Source organism: Trichechus manatus, unplaced genomic scaffold (genome assembly GCF_000243295.1).
Source record: "Trichechus manatus latirostris isolate Lorelei unplaced genomic scaffold, TriManLat1.0 scaffold00159, whole genome shotgun sequence".
In the NCBI taxonomy this organism is placed as follows: Eukaryota; Metazoa; Chordata; class Mammalia; order Sirenia; family Trichechidae; genus Trichechus; species Trichechus manatus.
This window is the reverse complement of record NW_004444095.1, coordinates 2,310,109-2,331,915: the sequence shown is the minus strand read 5'-3', so window position 1 is coordinate 2,331,915 and position 21,807 is coordinate 2,310,109. Positions and strand designations below refer to the sequence as shown.

The 21,807-nt window shown below is 33.3% G+C and overlaps 1 protein-coding gene across 1 annotated transcript in view; it reads left to right on the top strand.

The window, feature by feature from the left end:
* Positions 1–21,807, top strand: part of DMD (dystrophin) — a 2,372,918-nt gene that overhangs the window by 1,008,098 nt on the left and 1,343,013 nt on the right. Inside the window, exons 38-41 of the mRNA XM_004386236.2 lie at positions 13,179–13,301; positions 15,691–15,828; positions 18,586–18,738; positions 19,558–19,740. Of these exons, the coding sequence (XP_004386293.1) occupies positions 13,179–13,301; positions 15,691–15,828; positions 18,586–18,738; positions 19,558–19,740 (597 nt within the window). The remainder of the gene's footprint in view (positions 1–13,178; positions 13,302–15,690; positions 15,829–18,585; positions 18,739–19,557; positions 19,741–21,807) is intronic.

The window sequence follows — 21,807 nt, the reverse complement described above, 5'->3', positions numbered from 1 at the left end:
TAGTTAGACAGATTTTTCAATATACACTATGTTTTCAGGTACACAAATGTACATAAAAGAAATATATGTATTTAGATATATAGATAGCAAGAAATAATCTGAAATGAGAAAAAAGTTAAATATTTGTGAGAAATATAATGTAATATGTCAGGTAAGTATTTATTCCTAGAAAAATAGGAGAATGTGTTTGAAAAATTATTTTGATAAATGTGGACACCCAGTAATAGCATGATTTCACAATTGCTACAATTCATAGGCATTACAATGTCTTGCTGTGGTATATATAACAGTAAATAATTTAAAGGAGTTTCTAAAATATGTGAAATTGTGATATAGTGAATTCTAAATACACTATGTGCATGACACATAGTAACCCTTTAAAACTCATCTTCCCAAAGCAAGAAAGGTGTTCCAAAACGAAAAAATCAAGGGCATTGCCGTCGAGTCGATTCTGACTCACAGCAACTTTATAGGACAGGGTAGAACAGCTGCATATGGTTTCCAAGGCTGTAATCTTTACGAAAGGAGACTGCCATATCTTTCTCCCACAGAGTGGCTGGTGGGTTTGAACTGCCAACCTTTTGGTTAGCAGCCAAGCACTTTAACCACTGCATCACCAAGTTAACTACTTAGGTCTACTCTTAATATATATTTTTAAATAAGCCATTTCACTTGAAAAATATTTAACAGGCCCAGAAATTTTATTTTCAAAATAAATTGGCTTTTGTGAAAATGTACTCTAAATCGCTGTTACATTTGAAGCTTATGTAATATTTAAGCAACCAAACCTTGTTTATTTTAATCATCTAAAAAAAAAAGATGCTCCCACTTCATTATTAAGTTTTGTATTCTTGCCATCACATATATATATATATGTATGTGTGTTTACACACATACATATATATACACACACATATATATAATGTATACTTTTTAAATTAATCATTAGGCTACAGAATCTTTAAGAAGAAACATAGCATTATTTTATTGATTCTTTCATCAGTAGGTAGAGATAAATTAAGTCACAAGATTGTGAATTGCAGGTATTGAAAGTGGGTAGCATTCATCCTCCACCATAAAAGCTGATAGACCTAGCATGGATGAGAAATGTTTGTAAATTTTAGATCTATATTCTGAAAAACCTTGCAGATATACTTTCTGAAATAATGCTTCAAGTGAACCACTCGGTATGGTTATTTCAATTTCCCTATACAAGAAAGATATAAGACATTTAAATCAATGTTTTCAATTATGTTAATTAATAAGACAATGAAATTTTTATTTTTTAAAGAATTTGTTTTTTCCTCAAGCTAGGAAAGATGACTAGGTGAAATAGTGATTCAGTTTTTTTGTTTTGGCTCTGAGGAGATAAATATTTTCCATCATTATGATGTAGCCATAAACATGGATATAAAGCATACATAATGCTTTGCTTATTTATTCATTGCCTCAACTAATGAAATTAAGAATCCATGTGCTAGGGAACGTGGGAGTATATAAGTGCTGCAATCATAAAACGCACTTAACACTAGAGCGTCTTCATGAAAGTAGATGTTCAGTTAGTGATGAGGTAATCCCAGCAATCAGGTGGTGTAATAGAAAGAACACAGGGCTTAAAACAGTAAATGTTATGCCTAACTTTTCCAGTATCAGGCAGGAAATGTAATTTCTCTGCATTTCCATTTCATTCTTCGTAACATATAGGAATTGAACTAGATTAGTAGTTTTTAAAAGGAACACTTCCCCCCTCCCAAAAAAAATATCAAATGGGTAACAATGAAGTAACAGATGTGGAATTTCTGCCATTTCAAATATATCTTCCCTATTAAGGAGTTCCTGAGATACAAATTCTGCCCTTAGGACACACTGTGAAATTTATAGGTTAGATTAGCTCAAAAGTCCCTTTTAGTTCTAAAATTTGACAGTTCAATGATCATTTGTTGATGCCATAAGGAATTTAAGAGACTTAATGGTTTGTGTGTGTCTTTGCTTATAGGGTAAGAGAAGTCTGGAAGTGTTAGAAATGTCAGAGGTAGCCTTTGAACTCAAGGTCAAGCTCCAAGTATAGCCTATCTATACAGGGTAAGGTTGGGTTGGTGTTTGACTAGCCCGTGGTTGAGTTTGTGTCTAGGTTTCATTTAGGAGAATAACCTAGGGAAACTCTAGGATGATAGGACAAATAAATAAAAGTAGTTTGGGACTAATATGGGTATACCATAGACTGAGTATAACAACTAATTTCAGGATATCCTTTTAAAGATCAACTAGAAAGGGACATTGATTTTTGTGAAATCTATCCTGAAAACTCACTGACAATTACTGCATTCACTATTTGGTGGAGAATACAAAGTTGAGTACCCCCATGTCTCCTGCAACGGCTGTCCAAGAAATTCCAAAACCCACAAAGCAAAGGGCACTGGCGCCTGGCTTCAGATTGGCCTAGAGTTGTCCAGTGAAGTATAGTTCTCTGCAGTGGAAATTTTAGCCATCAGTTAGGAGCATTATAGTAGTGGAAAAAGTTTTTAACTGAAAGCCACAAAATTTGCTTTTAGTACTAGCTGAGCCCCTTACTAGTTATGTGATCTTAGTTATGCCCTTTAACCAGTCAGAGACTCATTTCCACCTACAAAAGTAGGAAGATGAGCTTGTCTTAACTTTACCCTCAAATGACCCAAGGTATGTAAAAACATACATATAAAAAAACTTTAAATTAGTATATAGATATGAAATGGTTAAAAATATCATTAATATTGATAATTATTTCCATCATTATATATATATATATTACACTTGAATGGCCCAATCTGAGGGTTGAGACAAAAAATTGATGGGGGAAAAGAAAGAAAGAAAGTGCTGATTTCTCCTGGCATCTGGTGGAATGGGCAATGATCAGCCTTACAGATAATCAAGGACACCAATTTATTAAGTATTTGGAAGTTCTGCTTGTCCCAAATATGGCCCTTAAAACAAGAAACATTACCACTTCCAGTTTCCTTTAGGTTATCCAGTAATATTTGATGGCTTTGAGAAAACTTAGTATTTCCTAATCTTAGTGAAATCAGTTTGAGGAAGTGGCAATTTTCATGGTAGAGGGTCAGATGAAAAGGAAATCAGAGACAATTTTATAGCCCTGCATACAATGTTCTTGTTATTACTGCCATTAAGTCGACTCCCTCAAATATCATCTACTTCTGACTCAGGGCAACCCCATGTGTTACAGAGTAGAACTGTTCTATAAGGGTTTTTTAGTTGTAATCTTTTAGAAGCAATTCACCAGGCTTTTCTTCTGCAGAGCCCCTGAGTGGATCCGCACTTGCAACCTTTAGTTTAGCTGCCAATTAAAAACTGCTTGTATTACCCAGGTTCTGGGCATGCTGGATGGAATCAAGGGGTAGAAACACCTTCTCTCACCTTGTTCTGCTTTAGGCATCTGAACTTGGTAGTATGGTAGCAGGGGATCCTATCAGGAAAGAGAGTGGCAGAAGACAGAGTGCAAAAAGGGAGATGGTGAGAAAAAAGTGAACTGTCTACTTTATACTTAACAATATATTGTATATGGAGCAGCTCTATCCTCTCCATTCTCCCAGAAGCCAAGTTGGAGACAGGAAGTACCAATGTGGGGGAGAGGATACTTGAGGTAGATCTTAAAGAACTAATGAAAGAAGGATCGGGAAAAGGGAGCAATCTGAATTAACTCTCGCCAACCGTATACTATTTTTAGGAGACAATCTTTGGTACGTTGGGTCTTTATTGCTAGGTAAGATATGATGGATTAAAGGAGCTTACTATTTAATGATGGAGCAAGACGTGTTCATAGATACTGGGCTCAAAGAGACTGCGTGGTGGATAAGTTTCATGGTCACTCCAGCAAGACAGAGGAGGTAACAATTCAGGATAAACCTAAGGAAAAAAAAATGGAGAATAAGTTTGGTTTGCTTGTGGAATAGAGGTCATGGAGCATGCAGTTTAGTTGTGGATGATAAGATTGAAAACGATGGTTAGATACAGTGTGGAGAGGTTGTGCCAACCAGACTAATAGTTTTTGCTTAATTCAGTAGGCAATGAAGAGTTTTTAATGGTTGCTTTCATGCACTCTTGAAAAAGTGTTTGTGAGGAGAATTTAACTGAGTAATAACAGAAAGTAGGGAAACCAGTTAGGAGGCCATCACAATAGTCTAGATGAGAGATAGTGAGGGCCTCAAATAAAAGGATAGGTACGGGAATGGAAAGGAAGTGGCCCTCGAACTGTAGTGTGCAATTGGAGGAATTGTTACACAGATTGCTGGGCTTCACCCCTGGAGATTCTGATTCAGTAGATCTGGGATGAGAGCACAAGGATTTGCATTTCTGACAAATTTCTCTGTTGATCTAGTGATCACGTTAGTCTAGAAACACTGAGGACAGGCCTAAAGATAAATTATTATATATGATAGCCAAGGAAAAGATGGACTGATTGAGTGGGAAAGTCTGCATAGAAATTTCATGAATAAAATACACATCAAGATATATTTGTCATATTGGAATACTTAGTTTCAAAAAAATTTTGACTGCACAGACTTGTAGTCTATTAATATAGGCAATTATTTTACTTTGTTACAACATAGTATGATAAAATTTATAGGCATAATTTGCTTAGTTAGATTGTGTTTTCTCCAAAAGATTTGGAAATATTTCACTTTTCTAAAAACCTGAAATGTTAAAATATTGGCCCTGAAATTGATACAAACCAAAAGTGATTGTATTTTCTTTCTGTCTTCATTACTTTACTAAGGCTTCAGTGCTATAAGAATGTATGTACCATATGTTCTTTAATTTCCATATGGGCCTTGATAATTGCTATTAAAATTCATGTAGCTGTGTATGCACACACACACAAGCACACTACTGTATATGTAGCAATTGAAACTGGAACAAGAGTTTTGGAGAATCTGGCATCAGTGTTGGGACTATATTCAGTATTGGAATGCAGTTCTAATATACAGTATTGGAACTATAACATGAGATTTGAAGAATCTGGTAACATGTTGTAAATATTCATGGATTTTAATGCTGTAATAATTATAAAGTTTCAAGTTATTGGCCACCAGTCAATGTCAGCAGATGCAAAAGCAATCATTCTTTGGACCAGATGCTTTCAGATACTTATAGAGGGCTATGAGATAGCCAGTGAGTTCCCCACGTAATGTAGAACATATAAGGAAAAAAAAAAGAACGTGGTGGCGTCTAAAGTGTTTTAAATAGTGGCTTTACATCTGTAAAATAATGTATAACCACTGTAACGATAATTTAGACAGATATTTTGGTTCTCCTAAGCATCAGTAGAAAATAAATGATGCCTTTTATAAATGTGATCTAGAACACCAAATTAAGATTTATTGAATTTGAAGATTTTAATTAAAGCTTAATTTTCTTTAGTCAACGTTAAAAGTACAAATATATCGATATCTTCCACTTTGCAGTCTACTTCTAATCATGCTCTAATTTAATACCTTCTCCAACAGAAGAGAAAATGGTCCTTTAATTGGTAGAGTAACTCTTGTTATATGAATATATTTTTAGTAAAACTTTCTACAAATAAATTGTAACAATAGCATAGATAAAAACTTTAGTAAAGTTCTTTAGAGGTTGCATAATTTATAGATCATTAAATATGTAATATTTACAGTCAAAATCCTCAAGTAGTAGGAAGAGAGCAATACTAAAAAATAATAACAGTTTATTTAATTTCACTGAATGAAATAAGGTGAAAATGAACTTATCAACAAAATTTCTATGTTCAAAACATGTTTTTTTTTCGTATTTGTAATTTGTTCCTTATAACATGGTTAAGTCATAGAAACTTTGATAACAAAACTCTTTTGTAAGCATTTTCAGTGTCTCTAAATTACTAGATGTGTAACTGATTTTGTTGAGCAGTACCATTTGATAGACCTACCTGTGTCTTATGAGCATGGCATTCAAAATGATTAAAACTGTTTGATGATTTCTTATGGTGGTCCTTTAAAAAGGAAAAGTATCCCTCCATTCAGTGTCAACAGATGCAAAAGTAATCATTCTTTGGACCAGAGACGTTCAGATATTTACAGGACTATGAGAGAGCCAGTGAGTCGCCTATGTTTTCACAGTTAGTGTGGTTGAAAACCTTTATACTGTAGTCTCTTGCTTTGTTCATTCCACCGTACTGACTTTGGGCATAGTGTGTTATCTTTATTTATGTCAGCAAATATTTATTTTTGGTCTATTGTGTGTTCATATAAACATGTCCGATTCTACTTCAATGATTTCAGTACACTTCTTTTTATGAAAAGCAAAGATAATTGAAAAAAAAAGGAAGGGAGGAAGGTGAAGGGGGAAACAGAAAAAAGAAAACTAAATGAGTGCAGAGGAAGTTAACAAAAATTGTCCCAAGTTTTATTGAATTAGCTTTTAATTTATCTGTCTCTACCATATATTTTAAATTTAAATCATTTTCTCTATTTCTTTTGTCAACTACTAGACTGATGTAATCACAAGGTAGAGTAATATCCCAAGTTATACTTAAAGAGAAGACAGTGGGCTGATTCTTTTCCCACCAATATATCTTAACCAACCAGCATGTCTTGGATCTAAATTTGAAATGTATGACAATGAAATCAGTCTCATCAATTTAAAATCAATAGGGATGTACTGGGTTATGTTCTCTAGTTAGCTTCAAAAACTTGGGAAGTTGCCACATTTTCATCATCAAAGCATCAAATCATCAATGGCAAATCAATACCTTACCTAATATTAAAAGAGTGCAACCAATGAAATGTCACCATTCTGAATCATTTGTTTCATTTTTAAAATAATGAATAAATCTATAAACTATATGGTTATCTTTGTTCTAGCATGTAGGTATCTTTGCAATACCCTGATTTTTCTTTGTAAGTTTTCTTTCCTCTACAGTTAGAATATCTGAAATAACTCTTCGTATCATATCAATAGTCTGTCTTTTATGTATTATAGGGTATTACTGGTCCTTGAAAATTTATTCATTTTGGTTTCCATGAATTATTCTTATCTTATTTTTTTCTACATTAGTACTGTAATGATAAGAAATAAATTTTCAGTGCTGCAGAATGGAAAGAGGAGACTGATTTGAATCAGTTTTAAACCAATATGGAGCGCTTGGATTACTATTTTCATATTTAAATTTTAGTGTAATTTGAATGTAGTGGCTATTTTTTACAGTTGATGGATTATATAGTCCAGAATAACAAATGTTTACTTTGGTGTCTGTGTAAACACAGTCATTATTATGTTCGTGCAACTATGCATGTTGGAAGTTATATTTAACCAAAAGAAAACTCACATTTTAAAAATGATAAAATGTATTTAAGTAACTTTGAATGAATCAGTCTGTAATTGAGTTTGTTATTGTTTGTTAACTTGTTATATGTCACCTTCAATGCTAAAATTTTAACAAAGCTTTAACTTTCATTAACTCTTAAATCATCCAGAAAAGAGCAATTAATAGTTGTTAAGCAATTTGAAACAACATTAAAAAATCAAGGAAAAACAAAGTGTTGTCTTTCTCAGTTTCTCTGTCTCTTCTTTCTTTTGTGTCCGTTATCTATCTGTTTGACTATTAAACTTCCCTATGTTCTACTTTATATGTATTTTGTATGACTGGAAAGTCATGGTAAAGCTCTTAAGATAAAAGGGTAAGTAAATAAATTAAATCCTGCAAAACCTATGCTTGGTATAGACTTTCTCCAACAATATTAGAACTTTTGTTTGATTATTTTCTATGTATTCTAAAACGTATCTAGCATTCACTGTCTATCTAACATTGTGTGATTTAACTGTGATTGTAGTTCTCCTGTGGTCATATACTTTCTTTAAAGCCAGTAGAAATAATTTACACAGTAATTAAGATGATTTATCAACCATTGTTTTCAAGTGATTTAGACCATTTATCATAATTCTTAAGTGAAAAGACAGGCATTATATACTTACGTGTTTTAAACTTTGGGAAATTAAAAGTAAGGTATTAAATTATAGATGCTTGGTTATTATGCATTTCTTTCTATAAAGTTTTATAAGCATTTCAAATTACTACAAAAATGAAGATCAAGGAGTGACATGTAAAATTCTAAATAAATGGAAAAGTGTCTTCCATATTAGAATTGTCATGACCTAATGGTGAATCAGTCAGCTCCTAAGAAAAGCTGTTAAGGTTTTCCAACTTCTTGTGGTTCAACAAAGTATACTAATCACATGAATGTCACATACCTGGTCTGATCTGGCCAAAAACATAGACAAATTGGTTTGGTTTGGTTTGAGTATTTATGGTTATTTTGGTTGTACAGCTGGTCACTGGCTAATTCAATTAATATACTGGTAATTCTAAAATTAGCAGTCAAGTTAATAAGCACCTTCTCTGTACCAAAAACAAAACAAAAGAAAAACTGTTCTATTGCTCTGGGAAATACAGAGCAATATAAGGTATAGTCTCTATTTTCACAGATTAAAAATCTACTTAGGGATACAAAGCATAAACCCTTGAAAGCCAAATAAAATTATATTCAAATACATAAGAAATATTGCAACACTGTATAGATTTACACATAAACAAGTAATAGAGACACTTGATATAACATGTAGGACCCACTTCCATAGCTTTCTTGTCTTCAGAGAGCTTCCTGAAACTTCCTCTAAGAAAGCATATTTGAATGCAAGTAATGAGACTGATGTAAAAATAATCTAAATTCACTCCAAATTGTTAAATAAAGCACTCATATTTTAACTAATATTAGTAAGACATTATTCATGTGAGAAATCTCCAACTAATAATGAACTATTAGTTCTTTTCAATCTCATGGTTATAATAATTATTATAGATCTACACTGTCCAATAACGTAGCCACTAACCACATATCACCACTGACCATTTGAAAATGTAGCTACTTTGAATTGAAACATGCTGTAAGTGTAAAATACACAGTGAACTTTGAAGACTTCATATGAAAAAATGAATGCAAAATATTTCAATAATTTTATATTAGTGATAGGTTTACAAAATAATATTTTGGGAATAGATAAATAAAATATATTATTAAAATAAGTTTTACTTTCTTCTTTTTACTTTTTATTGTGGCAACAAGAACATTTTAAATTACATAATACAGCTTGCATTATATTTCTATTGGGCAGCACTATGATAGATATACAAACTGCCCTTTGAATTCAGAGGAAAGGGTTTGATGTAAGGTGATACAATTTTAGGGAAGGAGCCCTGGTGGCACAGTGGTTAAGAGCTTGGCTGCTAACCAAAAGGCTGGCAGCTTGAATCCACCAGCTATTCCTTGGAAACCCTACGAGGCATTTCTACTCTGTCCTATAGGGTCACTATGAGTTGGAATCGACTTGATGGCAATGGGTTTGTTTTTTGGGTTTAGTATCCATGTGAAAAGGGTCTCATTTCTAAAATATGCCCTAATATATCATCATCCATCCCCTTCTTATATACCTTCAGTGATAAGAAATTCACTACTTTAAAATTAGTGCCTTCTAAAAAACAATGGCAACAGTAATCATTTGTTCTTATATTAACCTAAAATTTAGGCTCCACGTAATTTCTACCCATTGATTCTAGTTACTCACTTCAGATTTACACATAATAATTCAAATCCCTACCCTGCATAATGGTCTTTTTAACAAATGCAGAGTAGTCTTTGTTCCGGAAATCTGGACCCTAATCATCCTGCTAATAAAGTCAAATTTTGCATTATTTTGCTTGAATAATTAGTTATTCACTTTGTAATAGTATCTCCTAAAGTCTATTAATATCTGCTTATTTTATCATTGTACCTGGTGGTACCATGTTGTTGCTAGCACTTGTCCAGAAGTTAATAAAATAATATATCCACACATGGAATACTGAATGGTCAGGTCCTTCCAACTGTATGAAATAAAATCGTGTTATTTAAAATTCAAGGTCATTTGAGGGCTCCTTGAAATTTTCATTCTGCTACCCTAGTAATTAGTCATCCACTCACTTATTTTTTGACAAAATATTTATTTATGGAGCACTTCCTATGTACCAGGAATGACTCTAGGTTAAGCAAGACAGACTCCTCATCATCACGGTGTGTTCTATGAACTCATCCCTTTGAGTCTGATATCTTTTTGTGTCTCCAGTTAAGTGACTGATGAAAACATTTCACAGGGCAGAACAAGTACAAAGCCCTTTGGCATCCTCCTTGGTACCACCCTCAACTTTGATCCAGACTAATCAGTCCAAAAGTTTTGTTATTCAGAATGATACAACTTTGCCAAATTGAAGGCTCAATTTCTCCATATTCACCATTTGAATTTCATGATTTTGTAAAATACCTTGATGAAATCAAGACTCACCATGTCAGGTAGCATTTATTTTTATCCTTCAAACTGTATGTTTTTAAAAGAGGAAGGTCTTGAAGTGAGTCAATGAATGGGTATGATTTTGAGAGAAAATAATAAGATCTAAGATTTATTGAACATTTATTATCTGCTGGATGGATCAGTAAGATTTTGAGAGAAAATATAACAGCCAACATTTGTTATATACCAGACACCATTCTAACGCATTTGATCCTCCTAACAGTCCTGTTAGGTAGGCATTCTTCTTATGCCCATTGTACAAGTAAAGAAACTGAGGCTCAGAGAAAATAAGTGACTTGTTCAAGGTCCCTTAGCAAGTAAATGCTGGCGCCAAGTTTCAATCCAGGCATTCTCATTCAGGAGCTTAAATTCTTCACCAGACTTAGAAAAGCATCCTAAGGGCCTTGAGGGAGGAATAACCAGAGCTCAACAATAGCCCTACGCAGAAGGACTAAAATAAGGTTGACAAGGTCCTTGGGAACCAAGATTAGGGGAAGTCGTGAGTATCACGCTGGAGTTTGGACCTTATTCTACTTTTACTGGGTAGGCACATAAGGTTCTTGAGCAGAAAAAGCATAATGTAAGGAATGTCCCTGGAATGCATTTACCTGATCACAGTGTACGGTATGGAATTGGTGAGGCAGGCAGGAGACTGAACACCTGTCATGAGGTTATTGCTTTAGACCTGTGAGAGGAGTGAAAGAGATGGTGTCTCTGGGAACAGTGAATGAATTGACAATCATTTTATTAGGCATTATATTTAGGGTGTTGAGGAAGAACATAATTTGTATTTGAAACCTCGATGACTGAGGAAAATGGCCCTGTATTAACAGAACTAGGAAAGTTGGTGTTGTAATCAGTTTGGATGAAAGATAACAAACTCAGTTCTAGACAGTTGAACTTCAGGTAGGAAATTGGCTGGCTATGAAGAGTCTAGATTGGAATTCAAGAGTAAGGTTATAGCTAAAGTTGATGATTTGGGAGATATTATGAAAGTTATTATAGTTAAGTTCATGGAGATAATACAATTTAATATGGAAGGAGTACTGGGAAAGAGGCACAGAGGTCACATTTGAGTGTCTGAAATTACTCTATTTCAGTATGTGAAGAGAGGATCAGCTAGAAAGGGAACAGGTGTAGGAGGAAAACAGGTGAATCCGGCTGCAAATAGACCTATGTTATTTTGACATCTAAGTACTTATTAAAAGTTATTTTAAATATTATTTGACTCTCATCATATATTCACATAATCATGTAGAAGAGTGCAGTTGCTCTTATTAAATATTTGCAGTATTATTATTAAATGTTAAAAATAATATAAAATGCCACCAAGTAAATATCATAGTTATGATTCTGACATATGCTAATTTCTATCCTTTTACAATTCTTTGAACAATATATGATTTTAACATATACAAGGATTTTAATAACACAGAGATCGAAACATCCTTTCAGTATATTTACATTACCACCAGTCTGTACTGATTCAAGAACCTATTATGATATTTCAAATTATAAGTGATAGTTAGGATTTTCAAACAAGTCCTGAAAATAATCACTTTTAAAAAGACCCTATAAACCCTTTCTGGGATGTGTACAACTGCCTAATAGTTGTGTTTATATTCATACTGTCTTGAGAATCATTTCCTGGTGAATTCCATATGATTATTCACTTTCTCATTAATAACAGACTACCTATAGATATTTGATGTGTCCTTGAGTACTTTTCCTTATTGGCCTCCAGGAGTTTCCCTCTACTCAAGTAATAGTGAAACTATGATTGGGCATGTGATGAGGATGAGTAGGTGGGAAACAAACTTGATCAATGCAATCATCTTGGCCTAAGACCCTGGGAAATGTCCTTGAATTGGGAAATCTTTTTACTCTGTTAAAAAGAAATCAGACTTTCAGTATATCATATATGGGTATTCAAAAACTTTCAGGTGTAAAATATTTTCTAGTGTTTTAATGCAAAGAAATTGAATACAGAGTTAAGTTCAATAAAGTAAAAACAGTATTTTTTTAACTATCTGTACTTTAATAAATTGTGCCACTCTTTGATTTTCAAACCTCATTTTCAAGGGGTTTGTTCAGAAAAACAAATAATTTTAAAGCTTTTTAGTCTATGATAATTACAAATTTCAAAATTAAAGGTTCTGTGATGTTTGTAAGGTTGGGAAAGATATATTAGGATTTTTGTGTGAAGTGTTTTGGGGTCATCGTTTGAATTTATCTTGTGCCACCAAAGAAAACATTCCTAAGGCAAGCTAATGACGTTGTCTTATGAGAGCATGCCTGTCAATTTTATTATGCTAAAAATGTCATTTAAAAATATCTGAGCAGATTTCCATGTAGTTTCTCTAAGGATACGGTGACAATTCTGCTTTTCCACCAGAGGTTACAGTTATTTGATGAATGAGGCAATTTCTGATAAGAAGGATTTACCAAAATGGTATTTATATCACAATATTTTAAATAGGATCAATTTTAACTTTAGAATATTAAAAATTAGCCCAGTGAAATAAATGGAAATTGACTTTTGTTGATACCATAGAATGATGAATTGCATTATCCTACATGTATGTTCAGCTTTGATGATGTTAAATGTTTGTCCTTATTTGCATCCTCAAGTTCTTTCCCAGCTGTATTTTAAAACTTTCCTAAAATATAATATGAAAACATAATGCATGTCATTAGTTTAGCAACAGGAGGTTGAACAAATGTATTTCTTTTGGTTTGTGTTTCCAATAAAAAGTAATTTTGATTTAAATTAGCACTATCTTTTTTTTTAGGCCTCCATTCCTTTGAAGGAATTGGAGCAGTTTAACTCAGATATACAAAAATTGCTTGAACCACTGGAGGCTGAAATTCAGCAGGGGGTGAATCTGAAAGAGGAAGACTTCAATAAAGATATGGTAAATTGGTTGTGATAAAAGTGTGAATGAGCTAGGAGTGAAAATGAATAAATATTTGGAAAGAAATTAGATAACTCAAGTCTCCAACTGAATTCTGAGAACACACCTTCCACATTTTGCTATTCTAAGAATTTATTACAAATACAAAATATTCTTGTGGACCCTTTATTATGAATGCAAGTTACTATGGTATGGTAAGGTAGGAGGATTTATGGATTCTAATAAAAAGCACAGCAATTTGGTTTTGACCTGTGCTATTTTCAAATTTAGGGGATAAAATATAATGGGGAAAAACAGAATCAAATAGAAAAAAAATGGAAATTTAATTTTTTTAAAAAAAAAAACAACTCTCATACATGGTTGACTTTTTTCTCTTTTGCCAATCCTGTTTTTGCTAGTATAACATTTATTTCAGAGAAGGGAAATTACACACAATATACAAATTATTTACCAAAGTTTACCATAGAGTGATTTTCCCCAAAAGTTGAATAAATGGGACAGTGTATGTCTAAAATTTGTATAAAATCATGCTACTTATTTCATGGGAGTAAAGAAATATGACCACGTGGGCTATTCACAACCTCAGGATATCCTCCATCAATCCCAATTAATTTCAAAATGTCTTTTACATTTTCTCTCTGGCTTGAATATTTCTGCATCACGTCCGTTTTCACCTTGTCACACTTTTTCCTCCTTCTGCTCTCCTTTTCACATATTCCTTTCTTCCTTTCACAGCCATCACCTCTATGACATTCTTCACCTTTATATGTATCTTGCTAGAAACTTCTCAGTCAGCGCTCCACTCTGACATGTACCATGCCAGAGACTTCTCTCACAAAGTTTGAAAACAATGTCAGGTGATACATAGATAATAGGCATGTAAGGAATAGGAGAGTTATTTCCATAAGTCTTAGTTGCCACTGATACCAATTCTGACTTCCTGGAGCTACCGGAATCAATAGTTCCCGTGTCCGGGGTTTGGTGGCCTCGCCACCTCAGCTCGTGGAAAGAAAGAAAAGAAGAGGCTTTCTGAGATGCCAAGTTACAACTACTTCTACTTCACGTGAAAGAAGAAAACAGAGGTGCCCCGAGGTAGAAAAGTGTGCTGCTCCCCTCTTGTGCTGACCACCAATCCTGACCTATAGCTCTCACCTGGTGTGGGGCATGAAGTCAAGTGGGTTTTTGTTCATTTGGTTTTTGTCCTTAGCCCTAGAAAATGCTGCAGACATTTAATAAGTAAGGTCTTTCACAGACTAGAAACATATAATGTCTATATTACAGTATGCTATACATTTCATTACACTATTTACGGACAAATATTAGATAATAGTAAACCCATACCCTCTAAAAGAAATGAATAGTTCCTCAGTTGTGTGTTGAAGTTTAAGCATGCATTATATATTTAAATATGTAGCGTCTCATATCATAATTATACACACATACCCATACGTGTCATTTTTTTAAAAAATTGTTTTTCATTAATCGTAGTTGATCAGGGTACCTTGGATACCATTACAGAGTGAATTTCCTTGGTAGAAAGTTTTCCTATACTGAGTTGAAAGAAACATAGGAAACAAGAGGTGAAAAAGCACATGGCCACATATACTCCTATATTATACCAGTACTTATTCAAATAAATTTATTTCAGAGTAAATAAAATATTGTTTTTAGAGTCAAAATGAGCAAAATGTACCTTGAAAGATTTTTAGCTGTTTTTCCAATCTTTATAATAATACTTATTTGATCTTCTTTTTGAAAATAGTATGTATATATGACATTTTTAGAAACCAATTATTTGCAATGTTTGGCAGCAATTTAATATATCATTAATTACTAATACCCTGATATTTGTCCTAAATTTGAACTTTTAGTTTTTAAGCATATAACAGACATTATAGGATAGAAATTAGTGTATATTTAAACAAAATATTTTTTTTGAAAATTTGTCAAAATTTTAGGATTTATTACCATCCCACACTTACACATTGATATTCTCACATAGATTAGTTATCATTATAAATGACAAGCTTAATTCACTTCTTCAAACTTTTGGATTTTGAGAATTATGCTAAAAACAATGCCAAAAGAAGATTTTCATAGCAATCCAAGACTTGTCTGAAATGATGAAGTACTTTACTCCCTCATCTACCTACATATGCCCTAAAAATGTGTTGTTTTGATCTAGACAGAAGGAAACTTCACTCTTTTAAAACTTAAAGTACAACATATAAAGAAAAAACCATGAGCAAGTATCTTATGACAACATTCCCTGAAAGTTTTAAATTGAATTTTTTGTGTGTGCTTAAATAACATGTTTTATTATCTCTGCTAATGATGTGCAGCTTTTTTAAAAACCAAAATGAAGACTGTACTTGTTGTTTTTAATCAGAGTGAAGACAATGAGGGTACTGTTAAAGAATTGTTGCACAGAGGAGACAACTTACAACAAAGAATCACAGATGACAGAAAGCGAGAGGAAATAAAGATAAAACAGCAGCTGTTACAGACAAAACATAATGCTCTCAAGGTATTAGAGCTAAAATTATAATATACCTTGCCTGTGGTTTTTTTTTAATATGTAGGGTAATATATAATGTGCATAAATAAAATCTGTTTAAGAATCTTAGTCACCATAAGATCCTTTTTTCCCCTCTGTTTTATTTGTGTGCATTTGCTTTGTGTAATACTTTTGAGTGGTATCTGATTTTCAAAGATGTTTTGCTTAAAAATTATGTTTTTTTTTTAACGTTGTGCTTAAATAAGTTGTTTCTGGGTAGTTATTTGCAAGATGTTAAGAGACATCATTCATAGTTATCTAGACATTTAATTTTTGGAATATACATTATTTCTTATAAGCTATTTTCATATTTGTGTCAAAAAACCTGTTTAACTTCCAGAATAACCAATCTATGTTTGTTTGTTTGTTTTTTCCGGGCTTCTTGGTTCCTTTACTTTATTGGTTTTATTTTAGTGTAGGTCCAATTATTTGGCACCATAATACTTGTTAAATAAGACCTGGGATTCACTCATTTTTGTTTATTTGTTTTTAATAAACTTCACTTTTCCTTTAGGGGAGCCACTCTTTGCAACTAAGCATCTACAAGAGTCTAATATCATTTATATAGCAATATAGGTATCCTCACAAATAATCTCTATTCCTTTGAAGAAGAAATGCTGCTACCCATATTAAGCAGTGGTAGTCTATGGCTTTCAAGTACCCATGTGACTCATCTGGATTTATGCAGAACAGTGTGTTAATTCTATAATATCTAAAAAGCTCTTGAGATGAGGCTGGACGTGTGAAAAGTTTTATGCAATAGCCCTTTTTACTGCAGTTGGGGGACATAAGCTTTGTAATATTAATTATTTTGCAGGTATGGCTGGTTTCTAATACTGTTAAATGCCAAGTGAGCTTTTCATTGTAAATCACTTCCTTAGAGCTATGTAGCCATGTGGGTGGATGCACCTAGTAGATGGATGCAGTCTACATTCTATATGCAAATAAGAGGATAAAACCTTTTCCCATATTGTCCGACAGCCAAATAAACACTGCTGAGAATGTAATTACACAATATTGTGCCTGCAAGGAATCCACAAGGAAAGTCTAACTGGCCAGCAGGTGTTCTGAAGGTAACTGCTGATAAATATAGCAAATAGAAAAGGCCTCAAGGGAGCATAAGAGCAAACCAGAATGTGTGCAGAAAATCAGAAAGCTGTATAATTCACACACTTCTGACTATGACCAAGCTTTCAGAAGCATCTACACTGGTCATATGTTGATGAGTGTCCTACCAAACAGCGGTGTTTAATGGTTATCTGCCATACCTGTAAATAAATCTATATAATGTCTCCAAATAATTTTAAATAGTACACATCACCTTGTGCTTAGAAAATAAAAGGAGTTTCTGATTTTATGACCATCGAGTGCTTTCTCTTTGAAAAGATGTGAGTTGTGCCATGAATAAGGCATGGCTCAACTTTCATTCACATGGCTAGATCTGGGTGCCTTTGAAAATAGCAGCATTCCATCTGGCTCATCAGAGGCATTTATTACCTCCACAGGAGGTTTAGAAATTCAGCTTAAAATGTAAACTGCAGTAAATTTTACATTCGTAATTTCAAACAATGAAGAATGAAATCTAGATCCATTTTGCATATATATGCTAAAAGCAATTAATGAAAATTGTCAGCTCCACTTTCCAAACCCGTCTACCCCACAGAATTCAGTAGCTATGTTAACATGACAGGTGGCTCCAATTCTAGTCCTTATGAATAATTCCAAAGGTCAAAACTTTCACATGCATAAATAGTTCAGCAGTTCTTTGGTACTCACTATTTTCTTTTGCTAAAGTTAAACCTGGACGTGAAACCCTAATTGCTACTGTTCCGAATAAAAGCAGTATGCAGAGCTTTTATGTTTTCTTGAGTTATAAAATGACATTTCAAGGAATTCTATTGATTAGGGAAGACATTGGATATGCTTGTAAGGACCAAGGTGATTGATCCTCACCCGCTTCAATGATTTATTAAACCAGTCACCCTTATTTTTCTCATCCAGATGCTTGGAAACTACACACTTTGTTTTCTTTGTAAAATAGTTAATGGTTTTTCATTTGGAACACGATTTGGTATCGTGGAAAAAGTTGGCCACACAAGCCTTGAAAGAAAAGAGCATTTTTCTAACATTTAAATTGTTCTTTTCATGTACCCTCACAGATATATAAACAATGTTCACACTTTTACACATATACCTTGAAACAATTTATAAGATGACTTACTGGCTTTATCTTTCTAATCACAAAATATTAATGGCCTATGAAATTTTTTTACTTGGAATTGTAAAACCACAAATGTATATTACTTGGCTATAGAAACTTTTGTTGATAGACTCAGGGCTAATGATAAAAATTTTAGAATTTTTGTCTATTTTAAAAGTCAAATACAAACTAATTTTTTGCAATATCTAGTTAATTCATTTGTATTTATATATTAAAGTGTTTCTCATATATTATATAACAACTTAGCTCATTACAAGTCAATTAACTATGATAAGATTTAAAAAGTTTGAACATGCCAAGAGAAAATACTTTAAGTTGGTTGTTCGGGTACTTGGGTCCTTCCACATACTAGATAATTTAATTACGCATTTGTGTGTTTAGCTTTTTCAATGTGAATTTAACCTAAGCTGTACAAGATAAGCGACTCAAATTATGTTAAATAACTACATACAGAATTTTAATATACATAAATATTGATGTTTCAATAATATCTGCACCATGAACAGGATTTGAGGTCTCAAAGAAGAAAAAAGGCTCTAGAAATTTCTCATCAGTGGTATCAGTACAAGAGGCAGGCTGATGATCTCCTGAAATGCTTGGATGACATTGAGAAAAAATTAGCCAGCCTACCTGAACCCAGAGATGAAAGGAAACTAAAGGTAATGTTGTTTTAGAATGTCAATACTAGATTTTATTGCTACTGTTTAATTACTTTAACACAACCTGTTTGGATCACATTTAAAATGTTCATGTTCTCGTTTCCTCTATTAACATTCTGTTTGATTTGATGCATTTCCTTTGACTGTGTTGTGTTTTAGTAAATGTACTGTATTAAGTGTTATTCAAGTGACATAATGTTGAATGAATAAAATGTTTTACTTTTAAACATGTAAAATGAATTAAGAAATGTCGTGTGTTTTCTGGTAAAATTGTAATTGACTTTGTGTATCTTTGTTCCAGATGAGCAAATGACTTATCGGTATATGGACGACTTCTTTCTCATGTTAGCACATTCATTCATCAGAGCATCTTCATGCATCAGTGTCAAATCTCAGTAGATTTATTTGCATATTGTCTGAAGTTGTTTTTTTCTATTATTTTACACTTTTTATTTTGCTCCATTCTCTGTTGAGTTCCCTACAATTTTAAAAAGGAAATAAATAACTTATTTACTTACCCTCTAAATTATATTCTATACGAATGATCCCTAATAAATAATGAGTAGTAACTGCAGTTGTCAACCTCTAAAACACAAGGGAAATTAGAATATCCAAAATTGAGCATTCAAAGACTAAGTGAGATAATATTTGGATTACTGGGTGAGGACAACAGTCACACCTGCCCTATCTATAAATTTTGAAGGATGACAATAAAGTGACAACAGCCTATGACATTTCTGAGAGAAGTATTTGCTGCTTGCAGGTTGGTTGATGTGGTTAGCTAACTGCCCTGGGCCCTGTATTGATTTTGCTCAATAGGAAATTGATCGGGAATTGCAGAAGAAGAAAGAGGAGCTGAATGCAGTGCGTAGGCAAGCTGAGGGCTTGTCTGAGGATGGGGCCGCAATGGCAGTGGAGCCAACTCAGATCCAGCTCAGCAAGCGCTGGCGGGAAATTGAGAGCAAATTTGCTCAGTTTCGAAGACTCAACTTTGCACAAATTGTGAGTTGTTACTGGCAAACCCACGTATGTGTTTGCAACTACTACACTCTTAGCAGAGGCCTACTAACTAACAAAAAGGAAAAAAAAATCTGGGTGCGATTTCAAACTTTTAATGCCCATTCTGAAAGTGAGTAGTATCCCTCACTTTTGCCTTCTGTAACACTAGTTCTTAAGCTTGTAGATTAAGACTGTAATAAATTAACAGCTAATAGGAACCAGCCCCATTATCAAAAATAAGAAGTACATCTTAATTTTTTTTGCCACATCATTTTTTCATAACATTGGCAACATGAATTTGTCAACTGATCATACATTTACTTTATTTCAGTGTCTAATTCAAAACTATGTATTTCTTTCCTGAGATCATTCCATGCTAATTTTACTTTCATAATGTATACATGGTAAACAATAAATATTTTGTGAAACTTCTTCTTATATCAACTCGTATAAGGCCTTAACTTATGACTTAAAGAATTAATACCTTAGTCCTCATACCTGGCTTAACTACTTAATAGGTTGAAATACTTAGAAGAACTGGATTTCTAGTAAGATGGTTGATAATTGATAACAGGTAGAATAATATCCATCAAGGTCATTTAACGATATATTACAAGCAAAAAAGGGAAAAGAACAACTGCTTTTCTTTCAAACAACTGGATGGAAGTTTTCTGATTCTCTCTTTAAAAAAGCAATTCAAAATTGTTAATTTGGTCTTCTTAGTTCTTTATTTGTTATAATGTATAAACCATAGGGATTTTCAGGCAGATACACTTACTTTCCTCATTCTGAGATATTATACAGTGAAGAGGAATAGTCACTACTCTACAGTTATGCTAAGAAAGTTCTACTCACAAAACCAGGACATTGAAGTTCAAAAAATAAGGCTTCATATTTATGCTATGTTGAGTCATATGAAACCAACAGATATTCGACCATTTTTGACCTACAAAAATGGCTATTCCATTTGAATCAACCCATAGATGAAACTTCTTGTGAATTTCTTCTGTAATATTGTCCATATAAGGAATATTTTAAAATGCATGTAAAGCAATTAAAATAACTTTATCTTATGAATGTATAAATTTAGTTAATACTGCTTATTAACCAAAGGAAAACATATTGCATATGATTGTTACTTCTTTTCCATTTTCAAAAAAATTACAAAGGCACTGTTTTCTATGAAATCCAATACCATAAAGTTTAAAATAGATGAATATTCTGATCAATTCGAAGAAGAAATATTGAGACTGTTTTACATGTGAAGTCTCATTCCAGAGGATTGCACATTTCAGCTTATTATCCTTCATATTAGATGATATGAGCATAATATGTCATAAATCACTCAGGCTTACACCAGTAGAAAGCCTGTGTCTGCAGATGCAAAATGAAGTGAAAGTTTAAGGCAACCATCAAGAAAATTCAAGTAAAATTTTTTTTGCTTCTATTAAATAGAACATTCAGAGGGAAGTCCTTTGGTTTGAATTATCTGATTACTAACTCATTTCTCCATTCCAGTTTCCGCCGTAACTTGACATACCTTATGTTGTCGCAGCCCCTCACACGGGGCACCATCTGTCGCAGCGGCGACGGTTGTCGGGGCGGTGGAGACAATAACCAATGCCACAACTCTTACAGAGAAGTGGGGCCAGGAGGGTAACTCTGAGGAGTCGAACCCTCGGCTTCAGTCCCAGGAGTTTATTTATAGTCAATACAGCAAGCAGTGAAGCAAATAACAGAACAATGGGCTTTGGGTGACTAACAATAAGTTTCGGGCAAGGAAGGAGGAATTCAGGTAAACAAGCCAATCAGTAACAGGTTTGGAAAAACAAGTCGTGACAAGTCTCAACATGTTGTGCAGCATAGAGGCCTTTATACATCCATATTTTAATGGCACATATCCCCACATTATGTCTTAGTCATTTAGTGCTGCTATAACAGAAATACCACAAGTGGATGACTTTAACAAAGAGAAGTTTATTTCCTCACAGTAAACTAGGTTAAAAGTCCAAATTCAGGGCGTCAGCTCCAGGGAAAGGCTTTCTCTCCCTCAGCCTTCTCATCAATGTT